The following is a 26,928-nucleotide window of genomic DNA, read 5'->3' as shown; positions in this document are numbered from 1 at the left end:
GCCTTTGTTTTAGTCTTTTCTTAAGTTCCAAACTATTTACAATACAATAGAGTACGCAGATTCTTGAAGAAACGCGCGCAAAGAAGCACACGCGCTGATGAACAAACGCGCTAAAATCACACGCGCTAAAAAGTCCACATGTTGAGGCGCACCCGCGCTGAAGAATACCCGCGCTAAAATCACACGCGCTGAAAAGTCCACGTGTTGAGGCGCACCTGCGCTGAAGAATACCCGCGCTAAAATCCCACGCGCTGAAAAGTCCACGTGTTGAGGCGCACCCGCGCTGAAGAATACCCGCGCTAAAATCACACGCGCTGAAAAGTCCACGTGTTGAGGCGCACCTGCGCTGAAGAATACCCGCGCTAAAATCCCACGCGCTGAAAAGTCCACGTGTTGAGGCCGCTAAAATCCCACGCGCTGAAGAGCACGCACTGCAGAGTTCACGCGCTAGAACACACGCGCTTGAAAACGCACACACAGCAGAGTTCACGCGCAGAAGAATTCTCACGCTAGGAAACACACACGCTGGTAAACACACGCGCAGTAGAGTTCTCGCGCGGACAAGTTCTCGCTCAGAGGAATTCTCGTGATAGGAATCTCTCGCGCATAACACACTCGTGCTTTTTATGTTCACACGCAGACGAATTCTCGCGCTAAGAAACACACGCACAGGTAACACACGAGCAGTAGAGTTCTCACGCAGACAAGTTCACACGCAGATGAATTCTCGCGATAGAAAGTTCACGCGCATAACACACGTTAAACCTCGCGCTTACTTTCAAACGAACACCAAAGTTCACGCACTTAAACAAGTTACAGGCTCCAAGAAAACATTTTACGAGTTCTCTCTCAAACGACTTCAAGATGAAGGCAAAGCAGTAGATTTAAAATCTCAAAGATCGTCACTTATCTCCAAAATGATTTCTAAATATCTTCAGGGTTTCCTGTCTTCAGATCACTTTCCTGGCAAACAAAGATCTTCTCCTGACACCCCCTAGAGAGTAGCCGCTCAACTGCTAGCGCCTGAAGGATAAGACTAAAGCAGGAGCAGCCACTACACACGTCCTCTCAGCTGGGGGTTAGACGATGAAAGGCAAAGAGTGACAGTTTAGAATGTTCATTGTTGTTCTGCAGAGTTCTCTGGCCAATCAGAGAAGTCACTGAGAAACTCCATCTTGCCTTGGGTCAGAATCAGGATTCTGTATTAAGAAGTTAAGGCCAAACCAACTACAATAGAAAACTTCCCACCCACATAAGGCCAATCTAAAAGGGATAATAATAATAATAATAATAAAGAGATAAAGGAAAAGAAACCTGCCAGGCACATGATATAGTTGCAGGGCCTCTGAGGATGTACTTGTGCGCATAATGGGTGTAGCTATGCCTGGGAAGCTGCACCAGCCATTTGAGTTTGTACACGTGCTTGTGATATGGTACTGGCCCTGTGAAGATTTACATGTATGATGATTTTTAAAATTGCTTTATTGTGCTTATGTTTTGTCACTGTTTTAGAACACGGCACACTCCAGCCAGGAACCCCTTCCCCTGACAATGAATATGGTGCACAATAAAAACGCTTTTTATCTTTAATAACCCACAGGTACTTTTATTTGAGTAGGCCTCCAACCCGTCTCACACCACCTTTACAAACACCCTGTGTCACAATGGACTAGGAACCAGGCCGGTGTGTATTGATAAGATATTTATTAATTTATTATTTAATGAACAAAAGCAAAATCAAACAATTTGACACCAGCCACCAATGTTATAGCACACAATACAATGTTTCCTACAGAACCATTGGTTCATAATTCCTAACACAGTTCATATGAATCTTTCATGGCAAACAGGAATAATAGCTTTCAAGCATGTGATTGCACTAAGGTTAAGCACTCCCCCTGTAACACACGCCCCCAAACATTAGCTAACCTAATTCCCTTTGGATGTAAGGCAGTGCAAGGAGTCAGGATAAAGAGAGAAAAAACAGATTTGGAATACAGTTCACCACCCCAAGACAGGAGGCCAGAAAAGAAAATGAAAACCCGATTTTTGAGCAAAATGGCAGAATCGGATTTGCTTGATTACTCGCGCAGCAGCTCACAACCGTGTTCTGACAGCTAGAAAGGAAATTTGTGATGCTACACTTGAGGAGATAAGGAAGCCTAAAGACTACTACTCAGCACACCAGGGCAACGTGAAAAAGAGGTAGGAAAATCGATTTTGGGGAAGAAAGTAGATGCAAAAGAAAAACATACAGCAAAATAGAATTTCGCTTTACACAGGATTTGTGATGACGGGTAGTTTCAAAAAAAGGATGAGCTGTCAAAATCGGAAATCGGTTTTAAGGACAGAGGCATAGCACAGATAGGATTCTAACAGAAAGGGATTGCTCTCAAAGGGACCACGGTTTGAATTTTTCAATGGGATGGATGCCGATTAGGAATTCGTAGGGATGCACACAATACACGGACAATTTCAGTGTTTAGTGACAAGGACTAATTCTGTTGAGGCTATACTTTAATGAGTATAGTTAGTAAAAACACTCGACAAATTGTTGATTTCGAATGGTAACAATATTGAACGTGAATTTCAATGGGGAATGAATTGCTTTACTTCCAGATAATGCTAAGGATTTATACAGGCAACTGAAAGATTTATCAAAGGAATGCGCTAACATAGACAGGCTAATACAGATTCTTCTATGGAACAGTGAATGAATTATGCTGGCGATTTTGGACTTTCAATGGGATTTTCAATATGATTTTCTATGGGATTCTTTCTGGGATGGAGTTTACAAAAGCGGGGGGTATGCAATTTGGGACTGGGGTTATTTGCTACTTACAAAGTAAGCCTTGACTTGGGATTCTGGGCAGCCAGCGGAATCTCCGGTCTCTTGACAGCTAGGGCAAGGGATCCAGTCACTGCGCTCTCCTGGATGGGACTCTGGACTGCATGGCAAGGGTCTCGTCTCAGCACTCTCTTGGATGGGATCAGCTGCCTCCGTCCTCTTTCTCCTTTCTCCCTGGATTCCTGTGTGGGTGTGTGAGCCTGTGTCTAGTACAGTCTTCCCCCTTATATAGCCCAAAATGACGTCATTTATTTTACAATATGGGGGAAGTGTTCTAGAATTGCTCCTACCCTGGGATAGGACAGCCGGCCATTCCTTTCCCCGCCACCTGGCGTCATTAGTCCAAGGGAAGGGAATCGCCATCTGTCTCTTTGACATTTATGACAGTTCTTTGTTCTCTTGGCCGACTTTTTAGCAAAATTGAGTTATGTATCATAACTTCCAATATATATTTGACAGCGTCATAAGAAGTAGATGGGTAGTTTGAAGGTGTCATGCGGAATTAGACAAGCCGATCGCCAACTCTGTGCGAGGTAGCATGGCCCCTTGGCACCTTTTGGTCATTTTCATAAAATGTATGATAGTTATCACTCTGCAAATAATTAAGCGTATTCATAATGTACATCTCCATCTTTCCACCAAGTGTCAAATTTGTCCCATTTATACATCAGCCAGAACCGAGTATTGACCGGCCATTTCAGTTCACAAAGTCCTAGAAACATGCACTTAGTCTCTGAATCTCCGCTTGGAAATCACATGGAAAAATATCATACAATGACATTATTTCTTGTTCTGAGTGCTGGGGAAAAATGCCTAAAATGCATACCTCCTTTAATGTCAATTTAGAGGACCTGTCAAATGTCTCCCCCTGGCTCAGCTTGCAACAAAGGACTTTTATTGTGCCCTTTGAAGTTTGTCAGTTTGTCCTGGGAAGTGGGTGCAAAAGGAACTCTCATTTCTTGGTCAAGCTCTGGCCACACTTGCTTCCTTTGTCTTTCTGCTGGTACTGCCTTTTAGTCTGGCAGAACCTGTAATTATTGCACCCTGAGCCCCCTCAGATGTCATTGCAGAATAATTCACTTATAAGTGTGACTTCCATGGGGAGGCCAGGCATTCAATTGAGAAGTGTCCTGCCTGAGCCAAACTCGTTCTACTGATATTCCTGAGCCTCTGCCAAGTTCAGTGAAGTGTTGTGGGGGAAAGCATAAGGTACATGGCTTTGTCAACCCCCCCACCCCAACATATTCTTCAGAACAATTCTGTGCGAGCAAAAGCCTTCGTTTCACATTGGCTTTTAAGCGTCATTTTTTTTCTTTATATTCTTTCACACGTGTGCAGCCATATTTCTCATTGAATATTTTAAATGTGGTTCTGTAGGTCATGGGATTTTCTTCTAGTTTGACCTTTTGAGTGTACTGTTGTTCATGGATACAGAGGGAGAGAACCTCTGCACAGGTTTTTTTATTTTATTTAACATGGAAGAAAAGAACCAACTAAGCGGTTTTCTTTTATTTGCAGTGTTTTAGAATGCTGCTGTCCACATGAAAGGGAAAACAAAGCCGAGTCTGGTTGCAATGTGAACTCCTTGCCCCTTATGTGAATGAACAGTCAGACAAGGCTGTCTTCGGATGTATTGCCTCACTTTTTGGCATCCAGATGAAATCAAGTAAACGCAGGGCTGTTTTTCAATACAGCGCAATCCTTTGTGGTATTTTAGATGAAAGAACAGCAAACGCAGGGTCGTTTTGAATGTAGTGCACAGCTATTGTATTCAGATGACAGAACAGCAAAGGTAGAGCCGTTTTTCACTCCAGCGCATAACTTGGTTCAGATGAAGGGGACATCAGTTGTGGGGCTGTTTACCGGGATGCAGTGTTCACATGCTTGCCACACATGTGCCAGGGAACAAAGCACAGCCATTTTTGGTGAAAGGTTCAAATGCTTGCCACACATGTGCCAGGAAAACGGAGCACAAGCGTTTTTCATGGCAATGTTGAAATGCGGTTTTGAGGTGAAGGGGATTTCTGTTAGGGCCTGTAAATGCACCCCACTGATTAATGAATAAACGTTAGACAGTATAAAAAATGCAATATTAAAAGAACACACATGTTCAATATGGTAAAAGAAAAAACAGATTATCAACCTAAGCAAATCTGAATCTACACAGTATCCTGTACACCCATCACTCAGTCCACCCCGGCACTGAAAGAGAATTTTCACCGCCAGCAGTTCCCTACAAAAAGTTAGACTCCCATATCCAATAAACGTGAGAAAAAAAAATCATTACATATCACTACATGGCTTGTTACTTAATAAATTAATTTGTTTTTTACATTGGAATCTCCAATGCATCGTATAGCAGCCAAAATCAAAGATGTTTGAACGCCAGCTAAAATCTCATTCCAAACATGTGTGGGGACATATATCCTTCTGTCTAAAAGAAACCTCCAAAATGCTTGTACCTTAATAAGAAAGTTTTCGGTTAAGAGGTGCCCCAGAGTCTGGTTTACCCCACTAGCCACCCTTCCCTACAATACCTACATATCTGATTCTCTCTGGGTATACAAATACGAGCTCCCACAACCTCCAAGGTGGGAAGGAGGCTAAATCGGAATCTTAGGTACAGCATCCTCCATTGGCGACAATCGAAATTTCGTGATATAATGTTCTACCCTATTAAAGGGTTTTTCTTGGTGAGTCATACTATGGTATAAGGCATACTTCATGCTGCTATCTCTACTAATACTTCAATATTGTTCCCATAGAGCTTTCTTTACTTCATGAGTAGTTAGAACCATGGACTCGTTATACCGATTTATGACTCCCAAGTGTACTAGACATTACTTTATCCAATCTAAAAAGTGAATAGAACTACGATTACCCATCCGGACATTCAAATTAGTGAACTGCGGTTTTTCGGGGATCCAAGATTTTCCTGTAAAGTGCAAAAGCTTTCAATTTAATCCAGGAGGGCATTGATAGGAGGCCAGGGAATAGACATTGGCACACAGCTAGGCAACCCAAATACCTTCCACCAAATAGGTCCTTCCAGCACTTGTCAATCTGCAGCCTTGGTGGTAAAGAGAATGTCATTATTGTATAACAGAGCTGGAATTACTTTGGCTCTATAATGCTTGAATAGAGGAGGAAGGGAGACCACATTTGGAATGAGCCTTCTCATTTGAGCAATATATATCCCACACTTCTTTTTTAGTTATTCGAAACAGAAAGCTGTCTGAGGTTGATTGTATAGAGGAAATCCTAGGTCTACATACTGGTCAACTATGTCCATTCCTTTTCCATTAATCCTCCATCTGTGGGATGATTTCTTTTTCCTATTAGAACAAATCATAATTTTATATTTTTATAAGTTGATAGACCAATCATGGTCTTCATATTGGCAGCCAGAACATCCAGGGAATGCTGAAGGCATATCAGGCTCCGTTCTAAAATGACCAGGTCATTAGTGTAAGTGAGATGGTGAATCGGCAAAGTGCCCAAGCATGGTGGAAAAGCTCTGACTTAATTAAGGTGATTGCCCAGGGCAGAAAGAAAGTGCCCGGTCCAACAAACAATCTTGGCGAAGTCCCCTATAGGTATTAACCGGATTGGACATACGCTCTTTCCCATCCAACCGAACCCTGACCCTAGTATCAGTGTGGATATCCATAAGAATGTATAGAATGGAATCTGGGATCTTCCACTTTTTGCAGTTTACTCCAAATAATATACCTGCTCACCCTATCAAAGGCCAAGGAGAGATCTATGAAGGCTATATATAGTTGTCCCTTCTCAACCTATAGCTTTTCAACAGCAGAGTGAGCAGGAATCCATGGAGTTGGGTACCCAAACCCCTCTGGAACCCAGCTTGATTTACATCCAACCTGTTAACTTTGGTAGCCCATGCCTTAAGGGCCCGGAGTATGACTGCTGAGAATATTTAGCTGGTAATGTCCAGAAGTGCTATCGGACGATAGTTAATTGAAGACGTCCTATCACCTTTCCAAAAACTTGGGATGATGAAGGAATTTTTACAATGCCGATATGGTCTTAGTTCACTAAATATTCTGATATAGTGTGAAGAGAATGTCTGCCCATAATTTACAGTTGCCCTTCAGTACATAATTAGACAATCGATCCAGGCCCGCCGCCCTCACCCGCTCTGGCTGTTTTTATGAAGAACCATAATTTGTTGATAAACTTCCAAAAATCTAAAATTATGATTTGTTCTAATGGGTAAAAGAAATCATCCTAGAGATGGAGTTTCATAGGAGAAGGAATGGAGATAGTTGCTAAGTATTTAGACCTGGGTTTTTCTATACATAAATCGGGCTTGGACAGCCTTTCCTTTCGAAAAAATTCCTTCCTCATCCCAATCTTTAGGAAGGGTGATAGGAAGTCTTCAATTAACAGACCGGATCATGTATTCTATATCTTCTGAAACCATAGCCACCTCCCAGGATACCATTAAGGACTCACAGGCTACCTGCTTGCTGACATTGGGTGCATCATACATGTGTCCAAAACCGACGTACCCTCCCAAAGCCCCTCCTCACCTCTGACTTCCGATGAGCTGCCTCGAGAGTCCTCTGAGATTCTTTGTCTTGGATGGCGGTCTTCCTTGGACTTCTCCTTGGATATCTTCTTTAGCTTTTTATCGTGCAGATACGGACAAGCTCCCCCTGAGGCCACGTTGACTGGATCCAGAAAACCACGCCAAAAGGACACTGGGTAGCCCGCCCAAAACCAGGGAAAAAGCTGAGCACCAAAAAACCCTGGTTGGATATTCTGAATAGTCCTTGATGAATGTAACAAGCTTGTAAGCCATAGGAACCAACTTCAGTTCACATAAGGAAGTCCAAGTAGAACAGTCTTACTCTGTATAGGAGGAAATGTGGCTATATGAAGGAGGAGGTGAGCCACAATTCGCTAGCACAAAGAATATGGAGGAGTTTCCACAATAAACGGTTGAAGGAGAAGAGAGGAAATGTGAAGGGAGAATAATCAGAACTCAGACAGCTTAGGTGAGCGAGTGAGAGAATAAGAAGGTAGATAAACCAGCAAAGAAAGATTAGCAGGGTGAACACCGAGAAGAGCGGTGAATACAGTGCAGGATAGTCAGAATGCAGTTCGGGAGAGTCCCGCTGCAAAGACTGAAAGTTAGCAATGCGGAGCTCACAGAGACCAACCAGCCCGCGAAGAAAAGTAAATGGACAGATGCAGACCGAGTGATAAGTCACAGGTCTGCAGTGAGCAATAGAACCTTGAACACAGACGGAATCAATAGAGAGTGATACCGTTGTGGAGCCAAAACAGGCAGGATGCCGGAACGAAGCAAATAGAGCCTCGCAATCCAGGAACTCAAGCGGGCATAAGCCGAAGGCGGGGCTTCGGGGTAAACAAACGGACACAGGGAAAAAATATAGGCTAGTAGGAAAGGAATACCGCAAGATAAGCCCAGAATAGGCAATGAAGTGAAACAAGGGAACACGGAGTAGGAAGATAAAAGCAGACGAGGCTGCAGTGAGCAGGTGAACACAGCGAGTCTCCAGGAACGGATACAATGTACTGTATCAACGTCACAGCCCAAAGTTATAGACTGTAGTAGCCATCTTGGTTGAGGACTAGACCGGAAACAATGGTTCCACAGCTCAATGCGGGAATCTCCATCTATGCCAGTACTTCCAGGACCGCGGCATGACAACATGTCTCTTAATCTATCCAGATATGCTCAGGAATTGGGCTTATCGGTCTGCTTCCTTGGTACCTTGAATCGTCATTTATGAGCTTCGAAAACGTCTTTGAATCGTTTAGAATAAGCACTTTTATCATTTCCCCCCCTCCAATTGATAGTTTGACTTTGTGACCTTTCCGCAAATTTCTTTAAAGATTTGTTTCATAGCTTTCATATTTTTGCAAAGCCCCTGGAAAATCGCTGTGTCTCTGGAGAGTTCGCAGCTGTCCTCCAAGAGTCCTTTTTTTTCTTGGATCCTACTATCAAACAACTGTTTCTTCCCATTCTTTTCAGTGAAACCATGAACTTGTTTACTCCCACTAATGTTTACAATTTTGTCTCTAAGAAATTAAGAAAAAGTGGGGACAGAGAAAATCTACTTTTGCCCCTGAATTAAGAATGTTGTAAAGATCAGCAAGTCTGAATTGAATTGTTCTATTAACCAAGGTCTCCAGATGAGGCGATTGCCTGGCTTATTTATGAGCATATTTACAGCCCAAGTTTGCTCCTTGGTAGAGTGAACCACCTCAAAGGAACAACCTAGAAGTAGACGATCACGCCGTACAGTATTAAAAATCTTAAACCCTCCACATTTATCCAGCAAAGCCTGCGAGGCAAAAATGTAATCTAATGTAGACGTTGCTTTATCTGATCTTCAGGTGAAATTGGGGACTGTTATTCAAATTTATCGCATTTAAACAGTGAAAATCCCACTTCAACGTGAGATTCATCCATCTTCGTACATTTATATTTAACTTCGAGACGGCTCCCTGATTGAATCGGGCGGAACAGTTACTAACTTTTGCAAAGTTAGTTAAAATCTCCCACTAGAATTACTTTCTCCCCTTTGTCCATACAAATCCAATCCTCTAGAAGTTCAGCAACACAATCAACCATATCATGAGAGTAGGAGGTCAGATGGTTCCGATATGAATTGATAAGCAGAGCTCCCTCGGACCCCTGATGTCTCCAATATTAGCCAACATCACAGCCAAACGCCCCCCCAATGAGAGGTAGGCAGCTGGGAAAATGCAAGCCATTCCCAATTGCAGTAATTAAACCCCCATATGGTTGTCCCCCTTCTCCCTTGTAATGCAGGCTGTACGTTTTATCCTCATCAATTAATTATGCCTCCTTTAACCAGACCTTCTGCAAGTTAATAATAAAAAATGTACAAAGGAGATCTAAATCCCTTTCGTGGACTGAATATGCGACTAATGCCTTCCTTCATTCTGTCTGGGGCTAAACACTTGGTTATCCATGCCCAATCCATCTCCTTGGATATTTTATTAGTTGAACCACCCTCGTACACTAGCACTCTACTCATATTCGTAGAACTTGAGCAATTTCATACAATGCTTCCCTGTCCCTTCTGCCGAGGGCTTTCCAACCCACAAGACTTCTGAAACTTCAATAAATCATAGTCCTTTGTTTTTAAAAAAAAGCCTCCAGTTCAGACAGCAGGTCATGCACACACGTGGATCTGACATAAAAATACATCGGTCCATTTTGGATCAGGAAAGTCAATCCGAGCTATATTGCTAGAATATACATTTCTCAGGGAAGCAATATTACCAAAAAGGTCCAACACTTTTGACCCATTTAAAACAATACTATAGTTTGATCTTCGAATGAACTCGAGGCCCAAGATGCCATACAGCCAATCTTGGTCCAAGGCTAAACAGGCCTCCGCAATACGTCTGAAGTGTCCTCTTTTGGACTTGAGTTGATAGACTTTTTCCTGACGAGAAGACAGTGTTTCATGTTTCAGTAATGGCTTGGCGACAATAGCAGCCAAGTCCAAGCCTTCCTTCAATAAATCAAGTGTCAGTATCATTAACCTGCAAACCCTCCGAGTCATCCTGGTGATCAATTTCTTCCTCATGTGTGGAGAGATCTTCCATCTCCACCACAGACCCCTCTGTGACAACCTTTTCTAAAAAAAAATCACATAGAGCTCTCCACTTGCTTAAAGGCATCTCTGGAAGTCTGTTTATTCAAGGAGCTCTTCCTAGTCATTCTTGTTGAACCATTATAACGAAGACCACTTGGCGTGTGCCTTTCTTCCCTACTCTCTTCTCCCTGGAGGTTTCATCATTGATTTTACAGGAATCTTCTTGAACCCTGGTTCTTCTTTGGCTAAGAGCTCTTCATATTCTTGGTTTTCTTTGGGTTTTTCCCCACATTCTGCAGGGGCAATTCCCCTTCCTTCACCCCCCTGGTTGAGATTTACATACTTCCTTATTCATGGAACCAGAGGGCGCTACAGCTTCCACCTTGGACGTCTTGGTCCGAACTTAATTTGCGCTCACCTGGAAGTCGCCTGGGGATTGAGATGCCTCTGCATGCAGACTCGAGGTGGCTAGACTCTTATAGACCAGTAGCCCGGGCTTTCCCAGAAAAGGGCCTGCATTGTGCTGAATAATCCCTGTCCCTTCCCCTGAACTTCGCACTGTAAGAAAGCCTTCCATAAAACTAATCTTGGAGTTTATGATTATTAACTGCGTTTTGAATTCTCGCATATCATAATTTATGTTCTCATAAACTCCCACCAAGGAGTTCAACACAAAGTATAAGCCAGATATTATCGTTCAAGCCACGGAGTTACCGAGACGACTGCTGGGATGAGTGGCTAAATTTGGGATCCACCTTGTTGAAGGAGAAAACCTCCATCCAAATTATGTGATTGCATTGGGCAACCCTCGGATGGTGGCTGTTGAGCCTGGTCATTAGCTGCATAGTCAAAAGTCCCATCCCGCTCAGGCATAGGTTCGGGGGATCCAAAGAGATCAGGCGATTTTTTTTTATTTATTTATTTATTTTTTCTATTGAGTTCAATGAGAGGATATTAGTAGACTTTAACGGAGGTTATTGCGTGACTACTTTGGGCCTGATATTTAAGTGCCTCTTCCTATCCTCTGTAGTCCCACACGCCAGAGTCTGGAGCCGACTAATGCGAATGACCCTTTGAGCATGTTCCTGCAGAACGACTGAGGCCAAAACAGACCATTCTGAAATTGGTTCACCCGCGGCGCTCGATGAACCCTCTATAACTTAGTTACGTACTCGGACATCCACCACTGCTGTGTCTTCATCCTGATAAAAACGCTCTCCGTAGTTACAGGATCAGTAAATCTCCCTTGAAAAAAAACCTGGAGCTTTTGGGAAGAAATTTGTAATTTTTAACAATTTCACCCCTCTAGTAATCGGAGGCATTTGCTGCGGCCCAATCGAGATGTTGATAGAATGATCTTGGGACGCTCTTCCATACTGCAGCTCCCTCCCTTGGCGTCTAGCACAGGCTGGAAGCCCACCTTGCTTTTGGGCATATAGAAAGGCATCTAGAAAGGCATGACTGCGGGACTGCAAATACCAGGTCCACCGCATCAGACGCAACAACTGCACTTGGTGTGCACTTTGTGGGCGCTTCGGTCCGCGAAAGGGTTTAAATAGTCTTTCTACTCGTAGGACGCCAACAGCAGCAAGGAGGGACTGTGAGTAGTTCCAAGACTGCACACACTGCCGGGGAAGCTTGGAGGATAAACCAGTTTTGCCAGCAAGCTTCACATAGCACTCCACACTAGATTAGAGCACTGCAACAACTGCACTTGGTGTGCACTTCTATGATGATTGTACCTTGGCATGTGAGGCAGAACTTTCCATATCATTTTATTAGCTTTTACTAAGAGGCTACACCTAGCATAACATGGCGATACATGGACGTATGAGGCTGTGCCTAAAATGTTCTTTGTACTTTGGTATTTGAATTGGCTTTTTGCATAGCACTGCACAACTGGGAGTATGATACCAGCTGACCCCAAAATGTGATGAACTGAAAGCTTTGAACTAATTGCAACTGGTAGTGTCCTGGCCGGCTTCCCCATAATTGTTTTTAGTCCACCTGCACCATAGTGGCGGAATGGACATATGCAAATCAGTCTTAGCATGGCCACAATGGGGAACAGGCCACCCCAGACTACTGGGCCACGTCCCCTCTGCACCAAGTTGCAAGCAACCGCCGACATGTTTCGGCCTTGTTGCCCATCATCTGTGCGTCGGGGCTTGATTTTCTAGGCAGAGCAAGCGAGAGACCTACATCTCTGCAAACCACCTCTAACTGAAAATGGACACTAAAAAGTAATGAGTGGAAAACTTTAAATTAATCACCACCACCGTAAGTGCCTACAGATTTGGGGCTTTCTTGCTCAGGATTTATACGCCGAGTAGACACACATGTCCCCATCTTCATTGGCCGTATCTGGGCACATGAGGCTGACTCAGGGCAGAACCTGAGAGTGTCCATGGGCATTGAATAGCATGAATAGCGGTGCATATGTGCATGGATGATGGGAACTGCACGTGTCACGCTGTCACTGATTCCCAGTTGTACTTCCACATGTGACGCTGCGGCTGCCATAAGAAGGGTGTACGTGGACATGGCTGCATCTGAACATGGCTGCATCTGATGATTATTCCTAAGCCAGTAAGATCGCTCAGCAGGTTGGGCAATCGCTGATGCGATCTGTGCGCGACATGCAGGCCGCAGGTTCGAATCCCAGCAAGGCCAACTCGGCCTTTTATTCTTCCGAGGTCAATAAATGAGTCCCAACTTCTGTTGTATAACTGCTCTGTTCACAGGGGTTTTGCAAAGGCACTATATAAATAACATATCATTAACCTTGGCATGTGAGGCTCTGCCTGGTGCTTGATGGCAACATTTAGAGCCATCTGGACCATTGTTGTTGGTGTACCTGGACAGGTAGCTGGTCGTATCTACAGCCATTTTCAGGTTCCATGTGTTAATATCCCCGCAAAAAATATCGCCATATTTTTGCGGCGACATTAAGCATGGAACCTGCGGGAGATACAATCTCTTATCCCCCCCCCCCCCCCCCCCCCCTCAACCTATATTTTTTTTTTTTTTTTTTTAAGTGAGCGCAGCGACACCCCTGCAACCCCCGGGTCCCATTTACCCCATAAATGATCATCACCAATAATATCGGCTATGGCCTTACCCCACGACAATATATATGGCGATATTATTGGTGAGGATAATATTACCGGACACCCATTTTTATTAGGTGACGGCACCTGTTCATGTGACACTCAGCTCGACCCTATGAGGTCGCAGCGCCCATACATATATTGACGCCCATTAACCCCTTACGTGCTAAGGGCGAGTATGTTAGTCTTTTTTGCCTAGGAATCCATCGTAGGTTTTTAGAGTGCGATGGGGGTGGAGAATTGTGTGTTCCAAGTTGGCCTCGTCCAACTGCTGAATCTGCTTGGAGACTTACATTCATTACAAAATGCCCCCCCCCCTTGCAGCCAGAGCCACGCTGGCCTTCTAGGGGGGGGAAATGCACATTTATCTGAATTTAACCCCCGGTGGGGGTTTAGGTTGGCGTGCGAGGGGGTGTGGCGGCAGGGCAGCACGGAACATAGTTCCACTACTTCTTTTCGTACACTTCGACCACCGCCGGTAGGGCTGGGGTGGAGTCAGTCATTGGTCAGAAACAGCGGAAGCTATAACACTGCCTCGTCCCCGGTGACCTTCTGATGTACCAACCTGTTCTGTGGCTTGAAGAAAACAAGACGTACCTCTTATCCCTAAACGCTGCAGCTATGTGCATGCGCGGGAAATGCCGGGTGACTCGCAAGCCGTGAGGCAGGGCAACGTGCGTGTTGTTTTGTGTGCGCATTAGGTCGTGCACAGACAGTTCTACCCTCCCGTTTTTAAGAACCAGCGATAAGTCGCTTACACCGGAGGGGGGACACGTGAAGCATTGTACCCTGACGTGACAGGAGTCCCGATGAAAGGTGACGAGAGTGCTCGGCTGTGTGTGAGTGACAGCGCAGAGCCCGGCTCCTCCCCCGTCCCGCTGCCCGGCCCACCGCACAAGGTGGCCCTGCTCACAAGGCACAACACAGACAGAGGCTGGCTGCGAGGTTACTGCACCGGAGCACGGGCTGCGCGGCCCCATTCCCCCTGCCTGCCTCCCTCCCTCCCTCCGCCGGGGCCCCGGCCATGAGAGGGGCCACGACAGGATGAAAAGTGGCTCTTGTTGCGGGTGGTTCTGCGTGAAGTGCTGCTGCTGCCTCCCGTGCAAAGGTCAGTCGCGGCCGCTCATTACAGCACCATTAAGATGCACGCCTCCGGGGAGGTCCGGGGGGGTGCTCCCTGGGAATGGGTGAATCTGTTCAAGTGATTGGTGGCTGGTGTTGCGGGACGGTCCCGGGCAAATGGTTAGTGTAAGGTGGAATCGCGAGTTGGTGGGTGTTAGGCCCCTACGCTTCTGCATCAGGATAGGGGAGTGGTACACGGATGGCAAGAGTGCCTCGATCGAGGGGAGGGCGGGAGTTTATTTGGGGTTTTCACACGCATGCTGAATGGCCGCTTGTATTTATTTCCATTCTGTAACTCCTCCCGACCCCCCTCCCCGGTTATAGCCTCAGATAACCGAGGAGCAGGGGGGTACAAAGTTAAGCCCCTGAGTAGCTGGGGCGACTCGTGATGGATCGCCCCCTGGTATCAGTGCAGGGGTCCCCCTCCTCCTCATTGCCTATACAGAACCAAAGACCCCTGTAGTGGGAGGGATCCCGGAGTAAACCCCCTGCTGTGCTGTGACTGCTGTGTGACTAATTAGAGATGGGGGGGGGGGGGGTTTAATTGTCGCACGTGCGTTTGTCTCCCCACTGCTGATGCTACCCACAGCCTCACTCCGGACACTGCCTGTAGTCCCCCTGCGAACTAAGAATTTTCCAAGTTTTTCAAATCCATCTTCTGTCGGGCGGAGTAAAGCGGATTAGAGTATTGCACATGCGGGCTTGGCAATACCCTGCGTGCAGTGGGAACATTGCCCGCCTTTACTCGCTGCGCAGAAGTGCTGTTTTTTGTACTAGCCCTATTACTGCCATTCTTATATTTTTGCCCTTTGAGGGCCTGGGTGCCCGGCCATTTCCAGCTCATGGTCCACTTGGACGGAGTTATTCTGCAGGCTCGCACTCTCCCCTATCTCCCACCCCCCCCCCCCGCCCTCCCTCCAGCTGTTGGCTTCTCGGTTGCCTCAGCCAGCAGGAGCACCCAACGTATGGGTGTGCTGTACGGCTATGGTAACCATCAGGGCTTTAAGTGAGACGGGGCCGAGCTAAATAACCCGTCTGCAGTGATGCATTTTGGACGCTGCCAGCACTTTCATGCGGACATACGGGGTTTCTGCAACAGCGGGAGTGCAGTGCATTTATTTGAACCCGGCAAGCACTTGACTGCAGGAGGACGCGTCACTTACATGGACAGTATAAGAAGTTCCCCGCGAGACGGCAAGGCTTTCAAACAGACGCTAACCGCATTGCTTAATAAGCTGACATGGACCGTCCCCGGGCTTTTATTCTGCAGCCAATGTTCTTAAAGCCACATTTTTGGAGTGCAAGGGCTTTAAATAGCCTACACTCAACCCTCTGCTGGAGTTAAAGGGCTTCAATTGTCCTACATTGACTAATCTGCCTGAGTGTAGCGCCTTGAAATGGACAGTACCAGTATAGCCGTTGCCTCTCTAGCAGTGGCCAGCTCTAGCAGTTCTTTCCTGGGGTGTAAGACACCAGCACTTCTCTTTCGGTATGTCAGGTGTTGCAATGGACACCAACACTTATCTGCTGCAGTTTTTGCACAGAACCAACACTACTTTGCTGGTGAAACGGACAGTGCAATCATTTTTCTACTGGAGTGTAAGGCTTTTAAATGGCTAGCACGAGTACTACTCTGCTGGGATGTCAGAACTTGAAATGGACCGTACCATCACTTCTCTGCTGCGGTGTAAAGCTTTTAAATAGACTGTGCCCATGTCTTCTTTTCAGGGGTGTTGGACAGCTCCTCCCCGCGGGTATCTGCAGAATGCCAACAGCAAAGGCAGTAGTGTGGAGCTTGTAGAGAGACCGCCGCCTTATTGCTCCGCTGCAGCGTCAGGCCTTTAAAGGCTCGGGACCCAACCACCCCTTTAAGGCTGCAATGCCTGTGAATGACCGATGGCCCGTGCCTAAATTGTGCTCTGTTTTTAAGTGATGGCGAGATGTTGCCGAGGTCAGAAGGCACCCCGTAGTGCGCTGTTTTGGTGGGAAAAGAGGAACTTTCTGCTGCTGTTTTCCCGCGAGGGTAAAAGTGATTTCCGGTGACCCGCCCCTGATCCCCGCGTAATCTAGAACCCCCCCAAAAGGAGGGCGGTACTTACCTTTGACCCGTTTGATGTAATACTTAATGGGTGGTGGCCTGGGCCATGAACCCACCCACCCAGTTACTTGTGCATTTCTGATGGTCTGCGCAAAGTAAACATGGTGTGGCACTTTTTGAAGTTATGTGAGGGGGGAGGGGTGAGGCCTGAGGTGTGTGGATTATAAGGGCCGTCGCACATTTGCAAACGTGCAAACGATGTTTACTGCAGCGGCAGCGCGCCGCCTAGCAAAGTGTAGTGTGGTCTGGCGTGACGTTGTACAGCAAGTGCTTGTCGCCGACTCTGCCCTTTCGTATTGAGACTCATGCAGACGAGGACTTCACACACTGTAAATCCTTGACACAAAAGTGCTGCTGTAAATGAATTGAACCCCTGCTCCCTGACCCCCTGCCCATCCGAGATGGGAGCAGGGGGAGGACAAAGGGAGGCGCGCTCATCCCGGGCCTGCTGTTAGCCCTCATTGTCGGGCCCCCTGCTCAGAAATGCCATTCTCATGCACGGCCGGCATTGTGCAGGAGGGAGGGAGGGAGGGAGGCTTAAGGCAAAGTTCAAATGGGCAGAGATCGGCCCGGGCTCTGCGGCAAGGAGCGGTGCCCCTAGTGGAAAACCAGGATGGTGTGAGTGGTGGCCGGGCGTGGGGTGGCTGTGGTTCTGTCTTGCGGAAACGCCGTGCACCTGATGTAGCAGAAGGACGGGACACAGTTTGCAATTGTGGCAGAAGCCAGTGACCACACGGGCACAGCTAGAAGTCGAAAGTTAGACCATGGGCATCAGCCCACATTCCTGTCCCGTCTGGGTACAACTTTACGCTTCTCTAGTCTCCAGCTTTCCCCTAGATCCGCAAAGGCTAACGGACTCGACGTGTGTTAGTCCATTACAGAGCAGACTGTGGCTCTCTCCGTGGTCCCGCTTTCCGTATTTGGGTGACTACATCTCGGGTTAAGCTCTCGTCTCTGCAGGCAGGGAGCCTTCGCTTAGCAGTAGGAATCCCGCTAAGGCTGCCTCGCCCCGTCAGCATTCTCACTTCAATACCATTGAATCGGGTGATAACGGGTGCTGCTACAGTGCTTCGTAGTGGGCGGATTCTGGCATAAAGCGCCATAGTAATCTGATAGCGTTATATCCAGTTGCTCTCTGGTGTTTCATTTGCAGCAGTTGCATGATGCCATTTGGTTCAAGAATGGGGTTTGCTATGTTCAGATGCGCCTGGGCTTCCAAGTTCAGTAAACCATTTCAATGAGATGTAATCTTGTGTTTTATATTTTTAGAAATCTATTTGATTTCGTAGAGTATTTTATGCATGGTGCCAACATTACTCCTTTTTGGAGGCACGTGCTACTGTTTCAGCCTTTGGGCTTTTTCAAGGCACATAAACAGTTAATTTCATCTGTATACAAGGCACAGCATCGTTTAGTCATTTGGCTATTTTGTATTTGATGCCAGTTGAAGTCACGTGCATTTGTTTATATCGATTTTTCAAGTTTCTAGGTGCAACCTAATTAGGTTCTATAGGTATCCTTCCAATGTTTAGTCTTTCAGGATAGCGGCGCTACGTGTTGTCACCTATAGAACCTAATTGGGTTGCACCTAGAAACTTGCTATATACAAAGATTTCATAGGAAATGCACTATATTGATGCTGTATTCAACTGTACGATACTGTGTGTAAATCGCAATACATTCTAATTAAATATGTATGCTAAATAAAGGTTGTGATAATACACTTACAAAAGGAATCAGATTTTCCTATAATGTTACCTGCAAAGTATAAATGGTGCGCATTCTTTTAATGCAAAATGATGTAAATTCTATATTGAATGGACAGCAAAATACCAATAAAAAGACATGTGCTCTGAAGACATTTCCAGGTGGCCTTGTGGGTAAGTGCCCAGAGAGCATGGGGTCCTGGTTTAAAATCCTGGTGGCCGTACACTTGACCAAACAAGCTTTTTTTGTATGCCGGCCTCAAAAACACCTAAGGTGCGTGGCGTCCACTCTGAAAAGAGGGTGGAGCGGTCTACCCACATATACCCTCAACCTCTACCGAAAATCAGCACAGGACCAGGGCGAACAACACTTCCAGTTCAGCAACAGCGCTTCCTGTCATGGATCTGGTAAATCATCGCAACCAATTTATCCTCGCCTTCCCTCACCGCCACACTTGGCTTTCAACAATGCTCTGTTCTATAAAGAGCACTTGAAGTACACATATCATTAAAGTACTTCAGAGATATAGGAATCCTCATAGAAATATGCTAAACAGAAACAGTACATCTGTTTTATTTTCCATCTTGAAGACTACAAATGCCAGAATGCAATTTAACAAAAGGATACAAAACTGGCCAGTAGGCTTTATTTCAAGATTTAGACTCTTAAAAAAAATCATGTGAAAAGGTAACCTGGGTGTTTCCCATCGTTTGACAAAGACAGACTTATAGATAAATACTTTATATGATGCCAGTGAACTGTGATCTTCTACAAAACAAATGTATTTAGGATATGACGTGGCATTTATAACGCGCTTGTACGCAAGTGTTTCTAGGCGCGACAAGACAAGGAGGGGGGAAACAAGGGAGGACAAAACGATTTTACTAGACATGGTGTCATTCAGATCGTGCAAGTGCGGGAAAGGGGGCAGGGGAAGTCCAGTTAACTCACAAGTGCAGCCAGCACGTGGCTCATAAGTGCAGAGAGAAGGGACTGTAGGGTTGCAGATACAGACCCTTAAGTGCTGGGGAGCGGGAGGCAGTGCAAGGGCAACTGGACATGCAGGGGCCTTGGCCCGAGTTCAGAGGGTGACCAGTGCTCAGAGCAGTCAGGTGCATCAGCAGGGGAGAGGAAGAGAGAAGGCAGAAGTGAAGAGGACTGTCTTGAGGTGCTTACCGAACCGGAGGTGGTTCTGCTTGAGTTTGAGAGAGGCAGGGAGTCTGTTCCAGAGGGAGGCCCCAGCCGAGGAGATAGATCTGCCCCCAACTCTCTGCTTGGAGAAGCGCCTGACCCTCAGAGTTGGAGGTGGATGAGCAGAGAGCTCGATAAGAAGGAAGATGTTTTGGAAGAGAAAGTTGGAAGTAGAGCGGTCCCAGGCCCCAGAAAGCCTTGTGGACAATGCAGAGTGTCTTGAAGATGATACTTGCAGCCACTGGGAGCCAGTGAAGAGATTTCAAAACTGGAGAGATATGATCCCTGGGCTTGAGGCCAAGGACAAGTCTCAGTCCTGTTCTGGATAAGTTGTAAAAGTCAAAGAGTAGAGGCAGGAAGATGTAGAAAAAGGCGGTTGCAATAGTCCAGCCTAGAGAGGACCAGAGCTCTGGAGACAGTGAGCCTCTGGGGGAAAGTGAGAAAAAGAATACCACCTCTGAGGAGGTGCAGCTGAGTTTGACTTCTTAGAGACATCAGTAATGTGAGGAGAGAAGGAGAGGGTGGAGTCGAAGATGAAACCAAGGTTCTTAATCCCACGGGAAGGAGCAGGAAGAGGGTCCAGAGTGAGTGGCCAGAGACTGACCGGAAAGGAGGGAGCAGGTGTCCCATTGAGGAGGATCTCAGTCTTACTGGCATTAAGGCAGAGATCATTGGCGACACACCATTCCTGAATTCTGGCCAGACAGTCTGGTATGAGAGAAGAAGCAAAGGTGGCTGAGGGGAGCCTGAAGGAGAGCGGAGTGTCATGCGCATAACATTGAAAATTGGAGCAGAAAGTAGCGATGCAGTGGGCAAGAGGTGCCAGGTAGTGGTTGAAGATCCATGGAGAGAGGTTAGACCCTGGGGAACACCACAAGTAGAGAGAGATAGATCGATGGAAGAGAGAAAAGACCCCAGTTGGACCTGAGAGGGTCGGTCGATGAGAGAGGTCGTCAACCAGGCCAGGGCCTGATCAGTAATTCCAAGGTTGTCTCTGAGACGATTGAGCAGGATGGCATGGTTGACCGTGCCAAAAGCAGAGGATAAATTGAGGAGAATGAGGACAGAAGGGAGATTGGAGTCAAGATTGGAGAACAGGTCTTCACGGGTGTTCAGGAGAGCAGTTTCCATGCTTCTGCCAACTCTGAAACCAGAATGGTGGTCATGGAGGCAACCAACAGATTCAGTATGTAGATTAATCTGGGAGATGGGCAGCTTTTCCAAGAGATTGCCCAGGAAAGGAGTGATGGAGATCGGTTTATGGTTAGCCAGAGAGGAAGGGTCGGCCGAGGGCTTCTTAAGAATGGGGTGCACAAGAGAGCTTAAGGGGGGAGGGGGAACGGTCCAGTGCAAAGGAGTGATTGCAGAAATTGGCCAAGGCTGGAGCAAGGGTGTCGATGTGGTGCTTGATTGTTCTGGATGAGCAGGGGAGAACCTGCTTTGATGAGACTTTCATAGATCGGACTTGTCTAGAAACATTGTCAGGGGTGAACAGGGGAAAGGAGGAGAGACAGCCTCAGACGGACCAGGAGTGGTAAAGGAGGGGGAGGAAGAGAGAGTAGACAGATGTCCTGTGTTTTACTAGTGAAATGAGAGGCCAATGCAGTGCAGAGGGACTGGGAGGGAATAGGAGAGGTAGATACTGCAGTAAGATTGGCCAGCTCCTTGCAGATTTTGAAACGTTCGGCTGAGTTGTTGGGTGTCGCAGAGATGCAGGCTTGAATGTAGGACCTCTTCTTAGAGAGGACAGAGAGTCTGTCCTGCCTTTGGAGCAGTCGGCAGGCTAGTTTGTCAGGGGGTGTGCCCGAGGCCCTCCACTTGCTCTCCGACGCCTCACACTTGCGTGCTCCGAGGTCAGAATTGTAGCAAGAGTTGCACTTGGATTTGGGCTTCAAGTGGATCCTCATGACAGGGGCAAGGACATCCAGAGTGTTAGAGAGATGGAGGTTAGAGAGGGCTGTGTCAGGGTGTGTGTCAGCCAAAGGTGCAGGAGGAGGAGAGAAAGTAGCAGCGAAAGACTCAACTGACACACGCTTCATGGGTCGGATGACAGAGAAGGTGGGTGGCAGTGCTGGAGTTGGCTTGACCTGCAGGGAAGAGAGGTGGGAAGAAAGAGAAAGTGATCTCTGCAAGAGAGAGGAGTGGTGAGAGGGGGAGGTCAGAGGAGATAAAAACATCCACTGCATGCCTTGCAGAGTGATTCGGGCCAGAGGGAAGAATAGAGAGAGAACATCGCTGAGGTTGCGAAAGAGTTCTGAAGAAGGGCTGGTAACATCCAGGTGGATGTTCAAGTTTCCGTGGAGAAGCAGGGAGATAGAAGCGAGGAGGAGAGGTCAGCCCACTCGCAGAGAAAGAGGGCGACCTGGCCAGGTGGCCTATAGATAGTGCCCACAGTGAGAGAGAGGTCAGGAGAGATGGAGAGCCTGCAGACCAGGCATTCAAAGGAGGAGTAGTGCTGCACTGGAATGATAGAAGCAGGGATCCACTCTGGGAAAATCAAGGGTACACCTCCACCGGGGCGGTTGGTTCTGGGTTCGGAGAGGATCTTGCATCCATCAGGATTAGAGTGTTGAAACTCATGACAGAGATGGCTGGGAACCAAGTCTCGGTGAGACCGAGTACAGCCAAATCAAACTCTTCCAGGAGATGGCAGATGTCAGAGGAGTGTTTGATAGCTGAACGAGAGTGGAGAGTAGCGATGTGGAGCAGGTTGCCATATTTGAAGGACTTCCGGGGAGGGGTACAGGCCAGAGGTACCCCCTGCAGAAATGTTTGACATTTAAAAAGCAAACACATGAAAACTAGCAAGATAGTTTGCAACTTTTTATGTTAACCTGTTTTAATTGTCCTCAAAAAAGATGATTTGGACATAAAACTTGTTTTTTTTAAAGTGCTTTCAGAATAAAATACCCCTTTTCAAATGCTTTGTCCAAAACAATTGTTCTTAAATGGATTCATTGCTCATAAAGAGCTTCCACTTTAAAGGCTCTGCTAAAACATACAGCGTGATAAGCCCTGGCTGTGTGGCCCCATGGGGGTTTAATGGACTGCTAGGGAGGTAGGCAGATACTTGTCTCTAGAGGAGTCACATGGGGTTGGTTGCGGTCTCGCTAGGACGGCCACAAAAAGCCCTGTGCCTGGAAGCAGCCCCGCTCCTGGAAGCAGCCCCGCCCCAGGTAATGCAATTTGCATAACTTCATATACTCGCTGCCGCTAGTGGCTGCGGGGCCCCCAAGCGCATGGGGCCCGGGGCGACGGCACAGACTGCCCATGCCTTGGGCCGGCTCAAGGCGTTTTGAAATCCGTTAAGTATTTTGCCCCCAAGACTCAGACTAGGCCATACATGTGGAAAAGTATGCCATGTATTACCCTCCTAATACCCATCGTGTCCAGGGCTCAGGGTTCAAGTTGGGGGAACACGTGGGTGGACGGTGTCGGTACACTTATTTTTTCAGACATCTGACACCGACCCTCGCCCCCTGTGTTTTCAAAGAATTAAAAAAATACTCTACTGCACTCACCTCGGGCCGCAGCCAGATTGGAACCCAGGTCACGCAGCTCTGAGGACAGATACACAGAGGTAGGGGAGGGGTGGAGGCGCTGAGGAGTGGCCGCCCCACCGCCTTACTTGCCTCGTGTGCAGTGTACCCCCAGCCTCCCACTGGGGCCCAATTATCTGCCCCCTGGCATCAAAAGCTGCCCCTGCAGACACCTAGCCACAAAATCACACGAATCTCTTATCATAGAAGTGAAATGTCTGATGTTGATATTCTGCTATACAGCGTTTTTTTACAGATTGTTGGGCATAACAGGTGCACAGCTGTTAGCCAACAATGTTATGGGAAACTGTTTTCTTGGCAAATGCTCGTTTTTCATGTGCACCTTCTTAATTTGGGAAAGACAAAGGGAATAAATTTGCATATTTCACTTTAGGGTATGTCCCCTTCCTGCGTCGTCACTTCCCGTTCCGTTCCGTAGGTGAAAGGCTGCCGTGTCCGGAATGCGCTACGGGAGGGATGTAGTGTGCTGCCTGGGCGGCACTGTATTCTCAGCAGGCGCGCCAGGTCCAGGTTGGGGTGACCGTCTGGAACCCCACTATTTAGTTCACATGAATGTTACATTATTATTATTATTACTTTGTTCTCTCTGTGCCACCGCATGTGTGGCTTCACTTGGGCATGTGGGTGTAGCTGGGCACATGAAGCGATGCTGGCATGCGATTGCTCTGCCTGGGCATGTGGAGTCATGCCTGGGCACATGATGGTTGGATATATGAGGGTGTACCCGCTAAGAGTCCAGGATACGTCCTGTGCTGTGCCACCTCGTCCAGTGTATGCCCTTGTCCTCCCAGAAGGCCTGTCTGCCTAGCGGCATGAAGGGGCGTGTCCTGCTGCCCATGCTCTGTCTAATTAGCATCCCATAGTTTGTTCTGATTTATCTTTTAGTTTTTAAATTGGAAATGTTTAAATGGGAAAGATTCCTGGTACTGGTGGTGTGGCTGCTTGATCTGCTCACCTCTGCAGAGTCAAAGTTTGCAGACGACACTAGCCCGCATTGTTGTAGTGATCCCTGAATGTTGATCTGCAACACTACTTTGCAGGGTGTCGGCCGGGCAGGTCTGCAGAACAGGCAGATACCTTTGGCTAGCCCCGTATTTGCCCTTTGTGTTGCCTCCACTTTTCTTATCTGGCCCATGTCTCATAACAGTCTAATGGAATGCTACGAATGATGTAAAGCAGTCTTTAAACAAAGGCAGGTGAGCTACAATAGGAAAAGGAGGAGGAACGGGTGATGGACCCGTTGTTCTACTTTTTACCAGAACCATTGGAATTACAGGCAATGTGAGAGTGCCATTTTTTTAAACTGATTGCATGGGGCCAATTCTCTCCCTGTGACTGCTGCCCCACTTGAATCTGACTACTCTGGCCTTACATGCCACAGGAACACACCAGCCTGGAACACAACGTACCAACAGGCAGAGGAGGCTTTTTAATCATTTGCATCTCTGATACAAACATAATAATTGTGTGCTCTAGTCAGTCTGGTGGCACCTTAAACTGTATCTGCAAGTCATGCCTGGTTATGGCATGGTGGCTACTGGTTTCAAACAAATATGCAGCCATATTTGAATGCCATATTGTTGTAAGCTTGATAAGCAGTGGTCCTGTCACTATACTGCTGGTATGAGCTGTTTCACCTGGCTGTCTCAAAAACTATGTGGGACCCTGCCCCTAGAAGCTGCTCTTTAGATCCCCCCTAAGGAAGGCAGCAACTTCTTTCATGACATGGGATGTCCTCTGGGAAAGAATGCTTCAAAGAGAGTCCTGGCACAGCAAAGCCCCTCACATCCATGCTCTCATTACTGGAGTCCTTTTGAAATAAGCAGACATGGGAAGGGGGTGGAGTTATCGATTGTTCAGAGAGAATTGGGCCTAGAGAAGGGTTCCGCTCTCTTGGATTTAGCTATGGTTCCCTAAACCTCCTGCCCTGTCTTGAAGCCACTCCGACATCCGGAGGCAAAGGACACTTGTTATAGCAACCTGGATTGACTGCCGATTCAATCTCCTGCAATGCCCACTCAACCCAAAAGAAGCATAATCTTGATGCCAACTCGGTCCCTGTCTCAAACTGCTGGAAGACGTCATCTCGGCCCATCTCCAACGCGGATTCGATGCGCTGGGAGCCTGCGCCTCGCACTGGCTGCGTGGACTCGTTATTGGGAAAGCGCAACTTTACTGCCTCGACACCGGATTGGCTGCATTAAAACGGCTAGAAACTTTGCTTGACGCTGTTACACCAAAGACAAGAAACCAAAGCTATGTGAAGATGTGCTGTCCCTCTGGTCCACCTTAAAGGGCCTTTGTCACTTTTAAGCCCCTTTTTCCTTTTACAAACCATATGCTTGAACATCGATATTGCTCGTATCAATTCCCTGCACCACGGTCTTCTCTCGGAGCTTCCCCTTTACTCTCAAAGTCTGCATTTTCTCTGGTTCCTTCGCAGTGGTGGGACTTTAGCTGTGTGCATTGTTGCTTTTATTTAAAGTTCCTATTTTCTAGGACCTTGGTTGGATATTCTTTCATTTCAGTACAGTCGTACTGTTGTTTGCATTAACTCTGTTCCACGTCACACACTTCCTAAAGAGTATGCAGGCTTCCCTCTGCCGCGTTTCCCAAAGGGATGCCCCCATTTCACATGTATGATTGGGATCACTGCTGGTTTAGTAGTTGTGTGGGGTTGAGTAGGCAATTGGGTCTCTTGTTATCCCGGTTCTCCAGCAGGGCAGTAATCCTTCTGTCCACTGCCGGCCTCAGGTCTACCAGTGCCCTGTGTGGATTTTTGGTGCCGACCCCCTCCCTCCTACAGTTTGTGAGTGAGCAGCAGAGACGCGATCACAGGGCGCCTTTACATTCTGGGATTGTTTAGACCATAACAGACTGCCAAGGCGCAGCGTGATGTGAAGTGTCAGTCAGTGACCTGCCATTAGTGAGTGACTCGCTAAAAGAAAGTCATTGGCACTTTACATGGGGGCACTGCAGCTAAAGGGCGCCGCCAGCTCACACAAAGTAAAGCGTTTACCGTGAGCTGGCAGCGCCCTTTATCTGCAGCACACATGTGCCCAACGTAATCGGCCCTGCTTTCCTCACGCCCCCAGCGCACCCTGGTGTGTTCCGAGTCCTCGGGACCACATGGGAAGCACTGGACTGGCCCAAGTGATGTTCTGCTCTGAGCGCGCCCCCTTCTTTGGAGAGCTGTGCACACTTGCAGAGGAACAGCAAGTCATCGAATGGCCGAAACTGCATTCCTAACTCATCTAAAGGCAAGTTCAGGTTTTGGCCTAGCAGCTGTGAGGGGATTTTGGCTACATTCTGTTTGTTTTCGCGAGGCTTTACTGCGCCGCCCCGCCCCCTCCCCACCCTATTATTTTTTTGGCGCAGTTGGGCCGCGCAGGAATGTTGATGGAGCTGGTAGGCATTAATAGCAGGCGCGTATCACTGTGGTAAACCAGTGCCGCGCCGCGGAGTGAATCGCTCTGCGGATTAACCTGCCCTCTCACCCGGCCCCCAGGGACCTCGACGAGGAATGCGCACCTTGTGTTCTTAGCTCCTCGGGGATTTTGTCATTTAGGAGTTTCTGTGTTTATACGTTTTGTTTCCGCGTGGCCATGTCCTGCCTGACTCAGAATGTGTGTAACCCAAAACTGTGATTAATGGATCAGGTGGG

General features: G+C 47.3%; 1 protein-coding gene across 8 annotated transcripts in view; it reads left to right on the top strand.

The window, feature by feature from the left end:
* Positions 1–26,928, top strand: part of KALRN (kalirin RhoGEF kinase) — a 1,827,638-nt gene that overhangs the window by 1,457,457 nt on the left and 343,253 nt on the right. The window contains exon 1 of one of the 8 annotated variants that reach the window (XM_069616666.1): positions 14,492–14,694. The exons of 6 other annotated variants lie outside the window; for them this stretch is intronic. In XM_069616666.1, the coding sequence (XP_069472767.1) occupies positions 14,631–14,694 (64 nt within the window). In that variant the 5' untranslated portion in view covers positions 14,492–14,630. Of the gene's footprint in view, positions 1–14,491; positions 14,695–26,928 lie in introns of those variants that run through there. One more of the 8 variants, XM_069616667.1, reaches the window with a different exon arrangement.

Source organism: Ambystoma mexicanum, chromosome 9 (genome assembly GCF_040938575.1).
Source record: "Ambystoma mexicanum isolate Mex_15411 chromosome 9, UKY_AmexF1_1, whole genome shotgun sequence".
Classification (NCBI taxonomy): Eukaryota; Metazoa; Chordata; class Amphibia; order Caudata; family Ambystomatidae; genus Ambystoma; species Ambystoma mexicanum.
Note: the sequence above shows the minus strand (reverse complement) of the source record. Positions and strands in the feature narration are given on the sequence as shown.